Below are 18,903 nucleotides of genomic sequence, written 5' to 3'. Positions count from 1 at the left end.
CCAAAATATCTGAAAATAACGTTGTTGGTTTTTTACCTCTGGGTATCACTGTACAGGAGAGTAAGCTCTTTTTCTTCTATGTCCCAGTATCTGCTTCTTTAGTTTGGAGAGGTTATGGGAAGAAAAAGAAAAAAAAAAATGGCCTTAGGCTCTTTGAAATATGTTATTTTTTTTTTTTTTTTTTTTTCTTCTGATTATCTGAATGGATTATTCTTTCATTTCTAGATAAACATATATTTATACATTGGTCACATACAGTTGAATTAACTACACAACTGAAAACAACACTTCAGAGTCTGTGTTATGCTTCATGTGTTTTCTAAGAAATTAATCTTCCTAAACAATCAATCCAATTGTCATCAGTATAAATTTAAGTTCATTTTCCAAAAAGCTATCGTATTTAAAATTTCCCATCCTATTTTAAACTTGTTTAATCTTAGAATATGTATGCTGCAGATCAGTGTAAATCGTTATTAATCATTTGCCCTGTTCATAGCAGAAATACTACATAAATAAACGAATGACATCTTAACTTACAGAATTACATAGAATATATAGTTGTATAGAATATATAGAACTGTATATATTAAGCATATTTTTGTGTGAATTGATTTAACAGGAGTAGTATTTTTAACTTGGATTACACAGTAATAAATTTATCGGGTAATGGTAAATTTCCATGCCTTTAATATTTTTTATGTATATATTCAAGAAAGGAAGACAGAGAAAGAGGAAAAAAAAAAGTCTCAGACTAGTAGTGTTAAGAGAATTAATTAGTTTTCCTTCATTGCACAAAGGAGGATTTAAAGAAATATATAGCATATGTACATCCTGACCAACTGTATTGCTTATACATCATCAGTCAAATTTACTGTACATTTTATCTACAAAGTATGCACTGACATTAACAAATCACACATTTAGTACTTCATATTTCTTGCCTTAAGTACTACTTTTCCACTCTTGGAGTGATAGCAAATATGAGATTAGCCTTGGTTGAAAGCTTGAACACTTGTCTTGAGTTTTGTTTAGTCAGGCAGTTAGATCCACACAGAACAATGTTAATTTTAATGAAATTCTGTCATACCAGAATCTCTGCCTGTGGGGATTCCAGTGGTGAATCATGATCTTGTGTGGCATTTGAAATTTGAAAATTCTTATAGTGTTATGGCTATGTTCTGAGACTGTTGGAAACTTACTGGTAGTATATATCTGTAAAAAATACCTGCTTTGCTAGCATAGTAATAAATATTAACCTATGTATCCTTGTATCCTTTATATCCTTTCTGGCTGAAGCCAGAAATTTGTAACCCAGAAATTTTTATTGAGGTGTTTATTATTATGTATGAGTACTTTTCCTCAAAATAGTGCATTTAAAGTGTAGCAATGTGAAAATTTTAAATCTATTCTATCACTTCCTGGAATGGCATATTTTTTGTGAAACTGATGAAAGATCAGTCAGCTGGTTTTGTATCCTCTCAAGTCTAATTGCTTCCCAGAAATTTTCTGAACTTTATGTACGTGCAGTCAGATACGGTAAAAAAATAATAAAATACAACAGGGATTCTTCTTGCTACTTCTGTACAGACAACTGTGGTCCAAATTTAAGAACTTGGCTTTATTTTATGAAAAACCTACTCTGACAGGCTTTTGTCCTGTTGGCCTTGTCCTAATCGCTGCAAACAGTCCCTACCATCAGTACAGTACAATTCTGGACTGAGGGACTGGCTCTACATGTAAAGTGTACATCCTGAGATTGCAGAAGCATTCTGAACAGATAGTTCTTCATTTATACATTTATCATTCCATGGGAGAAAAAAAAAAAAAAAAAGCAGGTCTTTCAGTCTATCAGGCTATATGTGTTTGACAACACATTGCATAATACAGCCTTTGTCATTGATTATTAGTTTTCAAATCAGTTTTAAGGTGTTTAATTTATCTAATGGAACTGGTATTTTTTATAGCCATTTCCTCAAGAAGTGCTAATACAGTATATGGGAAAAGTAACTTCCCACGAAAAAGTCTCATTACACTGTCTATGAAAGGTATAATTTTTTTTAATGACAAAGAAGAAAGCAACCCAAAATAGTTGTGGTCCTGTAAATGTGGCCTACAGAAAAAAATAATAATAATAAAAAAATTGATTACTTATGTATCTGCTGATGCAACCTTTTAAGTTAAATATCCTTTCAGTCACTTCTACTACATAACTATCTGACATTGAAAGAGTTGAGAGTTGTGTGTTTTGTCTTTTTGTCATATCTTGAATAAGACAGTATAATAGCATCCTAGCATACAGTTAAAATAGCACATCAAGACAGTAAATTAGCACACAATCGGACTTCTTTCCCATTCTGTTCTGTGAGCTCAGGATGGTTCTAACTACAGTAAGAGCTTGCAGAACTTACTGTTTCACACAAAAAGTTAAGGCTACTGACCAGTTTATGCTCCTGATTTTAATTGTAATTTCGATATCAGAATCAGAAGGGTCATAGTAACAAATTCATGGCCATAAAACTTAAATTTAAGAAGATGCAACTATGAATTTAGTTTTCATGGACTGCAAGGCAATCATTTTTTGCTTAGGGAGCCTGAATCATTACAGAGAAGGAAGACAGGTAGAAAACAAGGGAGATAAAATTTTCACATGTGTAAATAGGGAGATAGAAATGGAACTTCTAAGAAAGGAAGTGTCCATGCTGTGTGATACAAGAGCCAGACCATCTTCTACCTAGTAGAGAGGATAGGATTGCTAGTAGGAATCTATTTCTTTTAATAACAGGGTAAGGCTAAAGTGGCAATGATACTTCTGGTGGATGGCACAGCTGGGATTTTGCTTTCTATTGGGTTTTATTTGGAGATTCAGAGAAGAATGTCATCCATAGAAGGCATATCCTGAGCTACAGACTTTCTTCCCATTTGTGACTGTATAACCCATATGCAGTGAGGCAGTACATAGTAAGACATGCTGAAGATTTGTCTCCCTTGTTGTGGCTGGTAAAAAGTTTAGAAGAAAATGGTCTAGACTATAGGCATACATCATGCATATGACTCTTTTTAGAAGAACACCCATATAGGCTATCCTTACATGTTTAAATTTCTGTCTTGTTTGATAAATGAGTGTTTTCATGCAGGGAGTTGCCTTTTTCAGTTGGGGATTTAAGAGAATAGATGCCCAAAAAAATTTATCATCCTTATCACTGTCTATTAAATGTGTTAATTCAAGGTATTAATTTAATTTGGGACATGCTAGTCTACAACTTTTTAAATATTTAGCGATGACCAATAAAATTTGAAGGATGATAAAATTTAGAGATTACATTATCACAGGAGAAGAATCTGTCTTTCAGTTTCAACCCTGAGTTCTTCCAAAAGTGGCACCTTGCCTACAGTTCTTTTGGAGAAAAAAAAAAAAAAAAAAAAAAAGAATCATCTTACTCTTTCTACTTAAAATGTATGCCAGTGACTACCAGAATATCACAGTAACCTGAAGAAATGTAGTTTGCTACCAAATTAAAATGAAAAGATATAGTTAGCTACCAGGCTAAACTGAAGCATGCAATGGTAATGATAAATGATAAATAATGATAAATCTTTTTTTCTGCCAACAGCCACTCAACTATGAAAAAAAGAAATCCTATACACTTAATATAGAAGGAGCAAATACTCACCTTGATTTCCGCTTTTCACACTTGGGACCATTCAAAGATGTAACAATGCTGAAGATCATAGTTGGAGATGTAGATGAACCTCCACTCTTCACTATGCCTTCGTATGTCATGGATGTTTATGAAAATGCGAAGATCGGGACTGCAGTTGGCACAGTAACTGCACAAGATCCTGACACTGCCAACAGTTTAGTGAGGTATAGTAAGTGCAAGTTATACTGGATTTAATTGAATTCCACCAGCTGAATGTTCAATGAGATCTAGGATGTATGAAATGTGTTTTTGGCCACTTACCGAGGTAATCGGCTCCGAGGCAGACGCAATCTGCAGCGGAGCGGGGGATCGGGCCAGGCAAGGCTAAATTTTCCGGCATCGAGCCTTCTTGAGGGAGCCGCCAGGACCCGGCAGCCCTCATGAGGGAGGCTGATGAGGTGCAGGCGGAGCCAGCAGCGCCCCCTCCCCGGCCGTTCAAAAGCTGCCCCTAGGGAGCGCGGTGACCAGGGCGGGCAAACAGGGTGTGGCGCGTCAGAAGGGAGTGGCGCGGCAGCATGAGCAGGCAGGGCGGGCAGGCAGGGCGAGCAGGCAGGGCAGAGCGCTCTCCCCCAGCCATACGAACACCTCCTTAACGACAGCCTCCCATTAGCTAGGCTGCAATGGTCTCCACCAGGCACGGTGCGCTCTCCAGGAAGACGGTGCACACCCAGACCAACTGCCCGTTCCAAAATGCAGCAGTTCAGGTCACCGGATGCAGGGAGTGCCTGAGCCTGTTGCTGCCATCGGCGGGAGGCAGAGAAACTGCATGCGTGAGGTGTGAGCAGGTGGATGACCTGGTCCGCATGGTGGCGGATCTCAAGGAGGAGGTGGAGAGGTTGAGGGATATCAGGGAGTGTTAGTTGTTGTGAGAGGGAGATCGACTGGTGGAGCAACTCCCTGCAGGGCCTCAAGGAGAGATACCGGGGTGAGAAACCCGAAATGGGGGTGGACCCCCTGCCCTGTCGCCGTCGGGCAGAGGGAGTTGAGGAGGAATGGAAACAGGTCCCTGCTCGACATCGCAGGCGATGCCCTCTCCTTCCGGCCCTGCCTTCCCAGGTACCCTTATGCAACAGGTTTGAGGCCCTGGAGCTTGAGAGACCGGTAGCTGAGGAAGAGGTGGAGAGTCTACCCAGGAGGATGCCTAGGGCGAGGAAGTTGACTCCACGCCTCAGGACTGCCTCCACCAGGACAGAAAGAAGGGTGATTGTTGTGGGCGACTCCCTTCTCAGGGGAACAGAGGGCCCTATTTGTCGGCCTGACCCTACCCGTAGGGAAGTCTGCTGCCTCCCTGGGGCCAGGGTCAGGGACGTTGCCAGGAGACTTCCCAACCTGGTTCGCCCCTCTGACTATTCTCCTCTTTTGATAGTCCAGGCGGGCAGTGACGACATTGAAGAGAGAAGCCTCAAGGCTATCAAACGAGACTTTAGGGGGCTGGGACAGTTAGTGGAGGGAGCGGGAGTACAGGTGGTGTTTTCATCTATCCCTACGGTCTCAGGGAGGGGTACAGAGAGGACACGGAAAGCCCACCTGTTAAACACGTGGCTCAGGGGCTGGTGCCAGCACAGAAATCTTGTTTTTTTTTGACCATGGGGCACTTTACTCGGCACTTGGCCTGATGGCCGCAGACGGGTCCCTGTCTTTTAGGGGAAAACGGATCCTGGGCTAGGAGCTGGTGGGGCTCATTGAGAGGGTTTTAAACTAGGTGAGATGGGGGATGGGGCTGAAACAAGGCTTGTTAGAGCTGTGCCAGGGGGAACAATGGCAAGGCTGGGGTATAAGGCAGTGGCCTAGCTGAAGTGCATCTAAACCAATGCACACAGCATGGGTAACAAACAGGAGGAGCTGGAAGCCATCGTGCAGCAGGCAGGCTACGACTTGGTTGCCATCAGGGAGATGTGGTGGGACCACTCGCATGACTGGAGTGCTGCAATGACTGGCTATAGGCTCTTCAGAAGGGACAGGCAGCACAGAAGGGGTGGCGGTGTGGCTCTCTATATTAGAGAATCTCTTGATGTTGTGGAACTCGAGGCTGGGAATGACAAGGTCGAGTCCCTTTGGGTTAGGATCGGCAGGAAGGCCAACAAGGCCAGCGTCCTGGTCGTGGTCTGTTATAGACCACCGAACCAGGATGAGGAGACGGATGAGGAGTTCTACAGGCAGCTGACAGAAGTTGCAAAATCTTCAGCGCTTGTACTCGTGGGGGACTTCAACTTCCCTGACATATCCTGGAAGCACAACACAGCCCAGAGAAAGCAGTCTAGGAGGTTTCTGGAGAGCATGGAAGATAGCTTCCTGACGCAGCTGGTTAGTGAGCCTACCAGGGGTGGTGCCCCGCTAGACCTTCTCTTCACAAATAGAGAAGGACTGGTGGGAGATATGGTGGTCGGGAGCTGTCTTGGGCAGAGTGACCACGAAATGGTGGAGTTCTCTATTCTTGGCGAGGCCAGGAAAGGGACCAGTAAAACCGCTGTATTGGACTTCCGGAGGGCTGACTTTGTGCTGCTTGGGCCACTGGTTGGTAGAGTCCCTTGGGAGGCGGTTCTGAAGGGCAGAGGAGTCCAGGAAGGCTGGGCGCTCTTCAAGAAGGAAATCTTAATGGCGCAGGAGCGGTCTTTCCCCACGTGCCCAAAGACGAGCCAGAGTGGAAGAAGGCTGGCCTGGCTCAACAGAGAGTTGCAGCTTGAGCTTAGGAGAAAAAAGAGGGTTTATAATCTTTGGAAAAGAGGGTGCGCCACTGAGGAGGACTATAAGGATGTTACGAGGCTGTGCAGGGACAAAATTAGAAAGGCTAAAGCTCATCTGGAGCTCAATCTGGCTACTGCCATTAAAGACAACAAAAAATCTTTTTACAAATACATCAACGCAAAACGGAGGACTAAGGAGAATCTCCATCCTTTATTGGATGCGGGGGGAAACCTTATTACAAAAGATGAGGAAAGGGTAGAGGTGCTTAATGCCTTCTTTGCCTCAGTCTTTAGCGGCAATACTGGTTATTCTCTGGATACCTAGTACCCTGAGCTGGCGGAAGGCTATGGGGAGCAGAATGTGACCCTCACTATCCACGAAGAAATGGTTGGTGACCTGCTACAGCACTTGGATGTGCACAAGTCGATGGGGCCGGATAGGATCCACTTGAGGGTACTGAGAGAACTGGCGGAGGAGCTGGCCAGGAGTCCTGGCTATCAGGGGAGGTCCCAGTTGACTGGCGGCTAGAAAACGTGACGCCCATCTACAAGAAGGGCCAGAGGGCAGAGCTGGGGAACTATGGGCCTGTCAGTTTGACCCCAGTGCCAGGTAAGCGCATGGAGCAGATTATCTTGAGAGTCATCACGCAGCACTTGCAGGGCAAGCAGGTAATCAGGCCCAGTCAGCATGGGTTTATGAAAGGCAGGTCCTGCTTGACAAACCTGATCTCCTTTTATGACCAAGTGACACACTGGGTGGATAAGGGAAAGGCTGTGGATGTGGTCTACCTTGACTTCAGCAAGGCTTTTGACACCGTCTCCCACAGCATTCTCCTCAAGAAACTGGCTGCTCGTGGCTTGGACTGGCGCACGCTTCGTTGGGTTAGAAACTGGCTGGATAGCTGGGCCCAAAGAGTTGTGGTGAATGGAGTCAAATCCAGTTGGAGGCCGGTCACTAGTGGTGTTCCCCAGGGCTCGGTGCTGGGGCCAGTACTCTTTAACATCTTCATCGATGATCTGGACGAGGGCATTGAGTGCACCCTCGGTAAGTTTGCAGATGACACCAAGTTAGGTGCGTGTGTCGATCTGCTTGAGGGTAGGAAGGCTCTGCAGGAGGATCTGGATAGGCTGCACTGATGGGCTGAGGTCAACTGCATGAAGTTCAGCAAGGCCAAGTGCCAGGTCCTGCACCTGGGGCGCAATAACCCCAAGCAGAGCTCCAGACTGGGAGATGAGTGGTTAGAAATCTACTTGGCAGAGAAGGACCTGGGAGTGATGGTTGTTAGTTGGCTGAATATGAGCCAGCAGTGTGCTCAGGTGGCCAAGAAGGCCAACAGCATCCTGGCTTGTATCAGAAACAGTGTGGCCAGCAGGGCTAGGGAGGTGATCATCCCCCTGTACTTGGCTCTGGTGAGGCCACACCTCAAGTACTGTGTTCAGTTTTGGGCCCCTCGCTACAAGAAGGACATGGAGGTGCTTGAGCGGGTCCAGAGAAGGGCGACAAAGCTGGTGAGGGGCCTGGAGAACAAGTCCTACGAGGAGCAGCTGAGGGAGCTGGGCTTGTTCAGCCTGGAGAAGAGGAGGCTCAGGGGCGACCTTATTGCTCTCTACAGATACCTTAAAGGAGGCTGTAGAGAGGTGGGGGTTGGCCTGTTCTCCCAAGTGACTGGTGACAGGACGAGGGGGAATGGGCTTAAGTTGCGCCAGGGGAGTTTTAGGTTGGATGTTAGGAAGAACTTCTTTACCGAAAGGGTTGTTAGACATTGGAACAGGCTGCCCAGGGAGGTGGTGGAGTCACCATCCCTGGGGGTCTTTAAAAGACGTTTAGATGTAGAGCTTAGGGATATGGTTTAGTGGGGACTGTTAGCGTTAGGTCAGAGGTTGGTCTCGATGATCTTGAGGTCTCTTCCAACCTAGAAATTCTGTGATTCTGTGAAATGATGTCTTTTAGTACATTCAAGAGAAAAAGAGGTTGGAATAGTGGTGTAATCAGCGTGTGGGGATTAGATTTAATAATATAATCTCAACCTTTCATTGGTTTGCACTGAAGTTGTCATTTATCCATCAGTCTCAGCAAAGGTCTGTGTGTACTTCATCCTTTAGCAGCACCTCTCCAAACAACCCACTGAACGAGGATGGTATATGTTATCACATCTTGTAAAATGATGCACTTCAGTGGCCTGCTGCCAGTCAGCATTGTACTACTAGTTGTAAATCAATTCTGAATCATAATGCTGTTTTCCCCCTGTCCTTCATGCACTATCCTGCTGGCCCTTTGCACACTTCCCTCTCTGCAGATATGTCAGGTGCGTGTGCAAGAAAGGAACTGTTTTAGGTACTCCTTTCCTCACAGTGATGCAATATAATTATTGAAAAATTTTATTTGTGTAGGAAGTCAGTTTTTAATATGTTTCATTTTTATTAGGGTAATTAATGAAAAGAATAATGCACCACACTGATGTTGCTAAGGGTATGTCATGCTAACTCCAATTGCAAGGTCTAGGGCAAATAGAAGTGCTGAGAAGCAAGCTTTTAAAGCATCAGGTGCATCATTTGGAAACAAAACAAAACTGTAACATATTAGGAAGGAAGGATTTTGATATCCTTTTAATGAAATTTATTATTAAGAAAATAATCTCATTAAGGGGGAAAAAGAATGAAGAATTCTGTGTTGCTGCTTGGCTGAAATAGTTCATATAACAGCAGAACTGGCTTGGAAATAGGTCATGGTATGAACTAGAGAACTGAAATTAAACTGGAAATACCCCCCACAGCAAGCTTGAAAAAGTATGCCAAAAATATGCGTATGGATGTTAATCTAACTTCTTCTAAATTTAAGAGCATTTGGATTTAACCTTGACTGCCTTGGAACTAAGATGGGAATTCATTAGCAGTTTAGAAGAAGGTTTTCAGTTACATGTTTTCAGCTGTAATAGGATCCAGTGACATTTTTTACTGGCTTTATTTGCAGGATAAGTAATTTTCTAAACTGACATTCAGTGTGAGAATTTTGTAGAACAATACACAACTATTAGTTTTGAAGGTGATACTGGATTTAAAATGTTTCAGGACAAAAATCTTTATGAATACATGCATGATGCTGTTCCTTTTTCTGACAAAATGGTATAGCCTTTGTGGAAATCATATGAGGATATATTTTGAAAACGGTATTTCTGAAGCTAATTGGGCATTTTTAGTCTCCCAACTGAGCTGAAATCTGCTGGGTATGTGTGATAGTCTTGGTAGGGTGAAACAGCTTTTGCAGAACAATGAAAGTATCGTTTTTTTATGGTTCTCTTGTGCTAATAGCCTAAGATTCAAAATGCTTAGTGTCAGACAATCAATATATACAATTTCTTAGTGGCAAGTTCTTGGCTTTGAAAAATTGATACTTTATTATTTATGTCCAAATTGTAACACAAATTAGAAAATGTCACTAAAAATAGCTGCCAAGTTCCTGTAGTTTTAATAATGCAATTCTGAAACAACAACTAACACTGTCAGACTGATTAGCAGTTGTGGTAATTTGGAAGTAGAAAGAACAAGTGCAGATTTGACTAGTTCCCCCATAATTCAGCACATCTATGGCCCTTATGAATTTTGTCAGTACAATGTAAGACAATAATGGTGACAGAAAAGCTGCAGCAGTTTGTACAATGCCTGGGAAGGACAGAAATAGATTTTCTGGGTGTAACAGGCAATAATTTGGATGTAGGGGGACCAGAAAGAAAAATATTTCCAAACATTTTGCTTTTCTTCTTGGTCTTTTTTTTTTTTTCCAAACAATAACCAACACTTGGGGCCATTATACTAGTTATCCATATTAGTCAAATAAATGAGGTGAAAAATTGCCCTTACCTTTGTCTGTCCTATTTTTTCCTCATTAGCATTTATTTTTGTACCTTTCCTTCCATCTCTCTCTGTTCCATTGGGGAAAAAGAAATGCTAGCAAAATATACTGAATCCTGGGTTTCTGAAAGGAATCAGCCTTCAGTTACATGTCAGGGGGGTTCTGCAAGGCCGCAGCAGCTCATATATCCATGACATATCACTGTATGTCACCAACCCTGGACCAAGCTGTCTGGCTGGTCTGAGTTGGTGCTCAGCTGGAGGCAGGGTGAAGGAGCAGCTCGGAGGAGGTGTTTTCTATCAGAAGAGTGCCTGCAGTGTACTTATGTCTTTCTGTGCTGGTTTGCAAGAGTCTCCTTCACTTTTAAGCCACAGCCCTGATGAATTTGAAAGGTCATGTCTTTCCTTTATTTCTGCTTAATTCCAAACTCATTATGAAAAAACAAAGTGATTATAGAAATGAAAATAGGAAGATTTAATATGAGAAAGCACAAATCACATAATCTCCACAGAAGATGGCTATAGATAGGACTTGTATAGCTGAAATGCATGGAGTGTTTTCTCAACTGAGTGGCTTGGATGCATTTTCAAATGCTGTGAATCTACAGGACAGCTAGGGAGCAACGATTTGCTTCACAGTTTTTCCTAATCCACTTCTGCATCCTTTCCACTTTATAAGGATGCTCATTGCTATGTGTGAGACCGATAAAGCATTAGACACACACAGTTGCAACCATATCACTTCTTTATTGTCCAGCTGCTAGAAGAGATATGGTGCTGTGATTTATTCACTGTCCAAAGAACTAACACTTTATTTTGGTGGACAGAACAATTCTTATAACTAGAATAATGTTGAGAGGAATAGTTACAGTAATTAACAACGTTGAAGGGAAATCTTTTTAAAAACTAACTATTGAAGCTAAGCCCAAAAAATAAATAACAACCTGTCTCATTATCAGTTGTGAAGAGACTGAAGACTTTTTTTCTCCTTGTTTCCACACTGCGATTTCAACCCAGTAATTTTGGCTTGCTCCTGAACTGAGCAGTCCTCAGAGGGCACTGACTTGGTGCCAATACTTGTACTGCTGTTTAACTTTTTCAACCCCAGCAGAAGAGCCTCTGTAATAACAAATGTAGCTATTATTGGTTTCTTCTATTCAGAAATAATTATCTGGTTGTCTGTTTGACAGACAACCAAGGATTTTTATTTTTATTTTTTGACAGACAACAAAAGGATTTTTCTTTTTAAGTGGATTTTTTTTTTCTCATAAATAGAAATGCATTTTTAGGGAAACTTTTTAAAATCCTATATCTTGAAATATAAGATTATTATTCTATTTAAATATGAAAAGTAAACTTAATCATAGACAATATAAAAAAGGCAATATAAAACCTCCATAATGCATTAATTTTAAATATTTTTGAGTAGTTTGGGAAACAGTCATTTACTTATAAATTTGTCTTCTAAATCAGTGGAAAACATCCTAAATTGTACTTCTTCCACAGGGAACACTCACTCATTGAAACATTTATGAGTGTATAAACCCTTTTCATTGCATTTTGTCAAAGTACTGCACTTCCATGCAGAAATGTTTTGGATTTTGAAAAAAATCAGTGTTATATCTTACATAATATCTGACCAGCAAGTATATGTTGAATGTTTCCAATCCATTTTAAAAGAATAGATAAAGACTAAATTCAATAATTATCATTTTATTTTATATATCATTAGTTTTAAATCTCTCCATACTTAGATATGATCTTTTTTTCTTCCTTTAACCATACACAGAAGACTTTTGTGGACACTAGGCGTGGAAAGAAATTTTAATTGGCAGGATGCATATGTGTATTGGGAACAGCCCTAGGCTGCTAATATGGCCTCAGGGCTGCAGTTGTGCCTGTTGAAACCCTGCCATCTTCCTATAGGTGATATTTAGGTGGTGAATGTCTAGCCACAACAAATGCTCACAATGTTCCTTGGAGCTTTCTGACTGCATCTGCTCTATTTTCAGTGGAAAGTTTTTCAGAAAAAATAAAATTGCTGATATTTCCCAAGACCCCTCCAAGTTAATGGGTCAAAAAAGACCAAAAGCATAGTTTGAAGACCCTGAAACTTCGTATTAAATTCATATTAGTTTGATTAGTATCAGGCTGATGCTGTCTCATGAGCAACTGAAAGTCCTTCTTAACATTGCATCCTGGTAAGTGAAGTTTGTGAGAAATAAGTCATACTATTATGGAAGCACTGTATTAATATATTGCTGTATTAATTATATCTTGCTGTATTAATATATTGAAATTCAAATCATTTTCATGTTAGACCCTAGCCACTCTGTAGCCTACCTTGCTATAATGAATTCTATTAGCTGGAACAGAAATTGATTAGCTATAGGAAAATGAAGTAGTCCTAGTGACTTCCTGAAAAATTAACTTATTTCTTGTATGTACTCTTGACACCGTTGCATAAAAAAGCAGTAAAACACAGAGGAGGAAAAACAAAACAAAACAAACAAACAAAAACATAAAAGTGTACATGGTTTTCTTTTACTGGAAACAAGTTTTTTTACTTCCAGGAAAAGCAGAACCAGCCAACCAACAATGAAACAACAAAAACAAAGAAGGAAAGAAAAACAACCCATGTAAATTCAGAAAAGCTCCCTCCCTCCCTCCTTCCCTCCATCAGACCAGTCATTTTGTGATAAGGTAGGAAAGAACAGAAGTACAGCCTCATCCCTGATTCTGGCTTCTCACTTTTCTTATGGTCCTGTGACATTGCCTCTTAATGGATGATGAATCATAGTGGCTACAATACATGTACTAAAGAGTATAAAATTTTGCTTTTCAGCTTCTTGGTATCTAGAAGCTATAATGAATTCAAAGTTGCTTTACCCTAGTTTGATTTAATTCGACAGCATTTTCTTCCCTTCTTTCAGATAGAATATTGAGAAATTAATGAATGACAGGTACATAGGATTATAACAATGTGATGTAGGAAATTGTTCTTCAAATCCTGCAGCAAGCAAAGAAATTTATTTTAATTTTTGCTGTACTGATGGTAGAAGACAGACATAAGTTCAATACTATTTGTCACCAGACATTTAGAAAGTCTGTTCATTTTCAGGAAATGTTATTTTGCAAGTTATCACCAATGTCAATGAAAGAACATACCAACAGAGTTTAATGTATTCCACTTATTATTTCTTAAAACTGTAAAGAAATAAAGCAGAGGATTTTGTTTATATACTAATTTTTGATGCAAATTTTGTATTTACAGGAGGCAGAATAAAACCTAAAATTCTGATTCACCCATTCACACAAATTTTAATTATACAGATTCAGCCTATGAAGTGGAGGGAGGTGCTCTCTCAGCTGTGTGAGAGGGGGCTGGGGAGATTTAAAGTGAAAATTGCATTTTAAAAATTATTTTCCTCCTGTCATCTGAGATCAGTATTGGTTTCTATGCCAATCCCCCTCTACTGTCACTAGGAAGAGGCAATATGAATCATGTCCTGCTGGATAATATAAAAAGCACCTTCGCCTGGTTGCATTCACGTGTCTTACTTGTCATTTAGATGTTCTATAAATTAAATAAGGTCAGTTTCTTTTTATAAATCCTGTGCACAGGATGCTTTGTTAGTTGTACTTAGGGCAGCCTGCTGAGATCAGTGTCACTGTATAAAGAGACCATCCCTCCCTCGCATGCCTGAAGAAACATTTGCCTTGGATCCTGCCATCCCTGCACTTGTGGAGGCAAAGGCGGACATCTGTCCTCCTCTCTGCTCAGGCCCCCAAAGCGTCATGCTGCCATAACCCTGTGATCAACACCTACAAAGACACACTAATATCTTCCCAGGGTATGTGAATGCCTCACAGCTAGCAGAGGGGAGATATACTGTCCTCCGTCTCACTTCCTTTTTCATTTGTTTGTTTTCTGTATTCCTTCAGTATTATTCTTCCACAAGATCATCTGTAATTCAAAATAGGAAAAGAACATCCTATTTTGAACAGCTGGAGTTAGAGCAGATATTTTCTCCAATTTCTTCTCTGATTCTGTCTGTCTTCATGGAGAGCAACCATTTTAAAACATTTCCATTCAGCACTGAGGTGGGAGATCTGTTGCCGACTTTTTCCCTGAGGCCTCAAATTATTTTTGATTCTTGTCAAGCTATGTGTCCCAGACCTCCTACTTTCTCATGCAGTGGTGCTGTTGCCAAAAACAAATTCTCAAAACAAATTTGCCTACAAAAACGTCCATCTCTCTGTGAAGGAACTGGTAAGTTGTTCTGACAGCTTTTCTCACTAGGAAGCAACCAGTTCAGGATGGTGGTCAAAATCTCCCAGCAGCCAGAACCACCTCCATCCCTTGCTTAAATCTGTGAGAAAAAAAAAATGAGAGAACATCCTTATACAGCGACTCTCAGAGCCTGATTTTTCATTTCAGGACATTTATGTTTCTATAACTTCCACTGACTTCAGAATGCCTACAGTATTTCAAAAAATTCTTTTATGGTGTTAGTAGTTGGCCTTCATGTCTGAACAATCTCTGTGATGCAGTCTTTTGGTAGGGCCATTCACTTCCAATAGGTAGATATAAATCTATTGATCTTGTTTATATTCATTTTTGTCTTTAGCATGACATAATAATAATAATAATAATAATAATAATAATAATAATAATAATAATAATAATAATAATAATAATAATAATAATAATAATAATAATAATAATAATAATATGCCTGTACAATACCATTATTTAGCTGGTAAACCTTTGGGAACAAAAAATAATTCTAATATAACGTCAACTGCACTTTATTTCTTAGCAACATTGGAACGTGAATGTTAATCTCTCTGAATAAAAATCAACTCTGATATAGCAGTCCTGCCATCAACACATCTACTAAAAATGCAGTTAGACAGTTGTAATCCTCTGAAGAGATTTGTAAAGTCAGGAAAAAAAGAAAAACCTTTATCTTGCTTTGACTTCTGAATTATGCCTCCGCGGGTGTGGGATGTTCTTAGCCTACATTTGCTGGCAGAGTTAGCTAGGAAAGATGATCAGTGGTTTTAGCACATGTAGACATTGTCAGCTAGAAAAATATGGGCATAGAGAAATATCTCATTTTTTTCAAATGAACAGCATTCCCAGTTTCCAGTGTCCAAGGTGAGCAGTGTGCCAGCAGTGTTCAGGGGATGGGAATGAGAGCAGGAGCAGGAAGCCAACTTCTGTATGAAATGCAAACCAGAAGTGGCTTTGCCTGGAAGCAGCAGTTTGCAGCTTGCAACTCCCCCGCGCCGCCTGGGATCTGCTACCTCACTTTCCTGGGATGAGGAAGGAAGGCTCTGCCACATCTACTGAGCACAGATTTTGGTATGAGAGGTGAGCTGGGAGTCCTGTACAGGAGATGACAAGGTACAGCTGATGGATGTCAGCTGGCAGCCAGTGCCAGGGATAACTCAGTCGGAGCAGCTTATCGAGTTCCTGCAAGCACGCTGAGAGGGACAGTATTCTCTTCAAAGTTAAGCTATGCCTATATATATAAATATATATAAAAAAAAAAAAAGGTGAAGAAATGGTAAAAAAGGTGAAGAAATGGTAAACAGAGTGATTACCTTCTCCAAGCTCTTTTCAAATATATTTCATTTTCACAACTGGAAAGCACAGTTGAAGCACAGTTCTCAGTAGCAGTATTCTGTGGAGCTCTGGAACATCTAATGTCTTCTTAATCTATTAGACACACTGCAGGGAGAAAATTGGTCACCTGCTGTTTTGGAAGACAACTACTGACTTGCACTTCATGATTGCTTTTCTCTCCTGGAGAAGTTTGTTTGAACTGCAGGGAAGTAGACTGTCCCTGGAAGGGAGACAGTGTGGTGCAAGACAGTCATGGCAACGGAATGTCTCCCCACTGCCTCATTTGGCTTCAAGGAGCATGAGCAGTGCTGCTGTCTGGAGGGAGACAAGACGAAAGGAAGGCATCAGAACCATGGAGCGTTTCTTATGGCTCTCCAGCTGGCCAAACACAGAGCGTTGCAGCTGATCAGTTCCCTCACTTTTCTTCCCTTCTCACTCTGTGTAGTTGTTGCTTACATGTTCTTTTTTTTTTGATGTATTTCTGGGGAAAAAAATCTTCATCCTTTGAGTCTGACTATCTTTTTCTGAGGAAAGATACTTTGCTAAAATTTTTAACTAAATGGAACTTCTTATAATAAATGGTATTTGATTTCTAATAGAAGGCCTTTAGATGTGACTGATTGGTTTGGCAGAGTGTTGTTTTTCCATGAACTTTTGTAGTAGGTTCTTTGTAATCAGCTTCTCTTAGAGAACTGGCTAATTATATGTTACACACCCACACACACATATATACATAACCAGTTCATATACATATATAAGTTGATACAGCAGCCCAAAAAAGTACCAAGAACTGTGAATTCAGATGGCTTAAATGTCATTCTTGAAGTTCCTTAGGATTAACAGTTTTGTAGACAGGCTGGAAATTTGTAAAGGAGTTCTTTTTTTTGCAGTTGTTGAATGTAATAATAAATAATATAGCATAATGGCAGGCTATGTTATAGACTAGTTTAATGACAAAATCAACAAAACAGAAGTCAAAAGCTCAAAACACTGTTTACAATCTCAAATTCAAGGCTTACTTTTAAACATAACAAATGGAGAGAGAGAGAGATTGGAATTGTGACAAACTGACTATAGCACTTGTTTATCTTACTTATATGTTAATCAGCACCATACTGATTTTAATATTATTTCAAGACTGAATAATTCAGGGAGCGAGATTCTGAAAATGTTTATGAGTTTTAACTCAGAAGCCATTCTAAAAGGTTTAGAGATCATAATTGTTACTAAACTCCTTTAGCGTCTTTTAAACCCTTATCCATGTTCAAGCACTCTCTGTGTTATTAGCGACTGATGACATGTACGTCAATAATGCAAACTGTTTTATATGTTGAGAGTGCCTAAGGCCCATCTTGCATATAAATTTCTCTTTGTTTCCTAATTGGTGCAAATACTTCTAGTTTTCAATAAAAATGGTGGTAATATCTGTCACCACTGAACCACTGCTTCTCTAAAAGCCAGGAGGAGTAAAGTCACAGGAGCTAGGGGAGTTGGTCAGAAGGAGGAATAAGGACATGCATGGAAGCCAGTAATGCTCTTCCATTGAGTGATTCCAACTAATAAAAAGGTGGTACATGTTGCATTTCCTTCCCAGTGCTAGCAGGAATGAGTTTTGATATTTAATTTCCTTCAGAATCTCTTTAGGTAGTGTGACTAATAGGTTTTCTATATTTGTAATCCTTTTTAATGTAATTTCTTTAAGATTGTTTTCTGTAGCTGGTTTGGAAGTAAACAGTTTATGGAGAGTTGTTTACCTAAGCATGTCTTGTTATTAAGTCTCATTATTTACATCTGCCATGCAACTTGGATGTGCTAAGTTAATAGTTAAAACTATGCTATTTCATACAGCATTGTCACGAGTAAATGTCTGTAAATAAATATCTGCAGTGAATATTATAAATTCATATTTTAAATGAATGCATTCTAAATGGGTAAGAAGAAACTGTCAGTTGAATTAAGGTGAAAATTTACTTCTGAAATAACTATTTGAAATTTTAAATTTGCACTATGGCTCTTTCTAATCTAAAAAAAAAAAAAAAAGACACTGAAAGAGGTGGTGGGAAAGGTAGGAGAGGAAAGGTGTGACTGGCTTTGTTGCCACTCTTATTTAACTGAAGACAATTTTTTAACTAGATCAAATAAATTCAGAAGCCTAAGTAAAGCATCATTTGCTTGGGAGTATGGTTTATTTATGGATATATCTGGTGTCAATTCTCATCCTTTTTGTAGTTTAACCTGGAAAGCAGCAAAGTACCACATAGCCATTCACTTACTCTCCCCACGCAGCAGAATAAAGGAAAGAATCAGGGGACCAAAAAAATTAAAAAAAAATAAAAAATAAAATAAAACTTGCGGGTTAAGATAAAGACAGCATAATAGGAAAGAAAAGGAGAAAAAAATATATGAAGCAAGTGATGCACAATGCAATTGCTCACCAACCACTGACCAATGCCCAGTCAGTCTCTAAACAGTAGCCAACCACCCTCCACCCCACCCCCAGTTTTATAGTTCAGTGTGATGCTGTAGGGTATGAGACACTCCTTTGGCCAACCTGGGCAAGCTGTCCTGGCTGTGTCCCTTCCCAGCTCCTGGGGCACACCCATCCTCCTCCTGGCAGGGCAGCATGAGGAGCAGAAAACGTCTTGGCTCCTTCCACTGCTCTGCAACAACTAAAACATCAGTGTGTTATCAGTGTTATTCTCATCCTAAGTCCAAAACACAGCACCATACTAGACAGTAGGAAGAAAATTAACTCTATTCCAACCAAATCCAGGACATCATTTAGATAAATTAGTAGCTAATATTTATAAAGCCTAAAATGTTAAGTGCTTCATAAATGCAATGAAACTTCTTCTAAATGTCTCCTTACATGTGACAAGAATGAGTAGCTCTACCAAGGGAGTGTCTTGAACAAAATATTTTTAGGGCATTTGTCAGCAGTGCTTTAGACTAACATTCCCAGTTCTTTTGCTCTTCATGAAAGTCTTTTGTAACTTGTTTCACTCAGACATTCGTGAAGGTTGGGACCCCAGCA

General features: G+C 40.3%; 1 protein-coding gene across 8 annotated transcripts in view; it reads left to right on the top strand.

Annotated features, from left to right (window-relative positions):
* CDH18 (cadherin 18) overlaps positions 1 to 18,903 on the top strand; it is a 434,225-nt gene that overhangs the window by 367,405 nt on the left and 47,917 nt on the right. For all 8 annotated transcript variants that reach the window (XM_068670852.1, XM_068670851.1, XM_068670845.1 and 5 more), the window contains one exon: positions 3,612 to 3,865. In XM_068670852.1, the coding sequence (XP_068526953.1) occupies positions 3,612 to 3,865 (254 nt within the window). The remainder of the gene's footprint in view (positions 1 to 3,611; positions 3,866 to 18,903) is intronic.

This window comes from Anas acuta, chromosome 2 (genome assembly GCF_963932015.1).
Source record: "Anas acuta chromosome 2, bAnaAcu1.1, whole genome shotgun sequence".
NCBI classification, from domain to species: Eukaryota; Metazoa; Chordata; class Aves; order Anseriformes; family Anatidae; genus Anas; species Anas acuta.
Note: the sequence above shows the minus strand (reverse complement) of the source record. Positions and strands in the feature narration are given on the sequence as shown.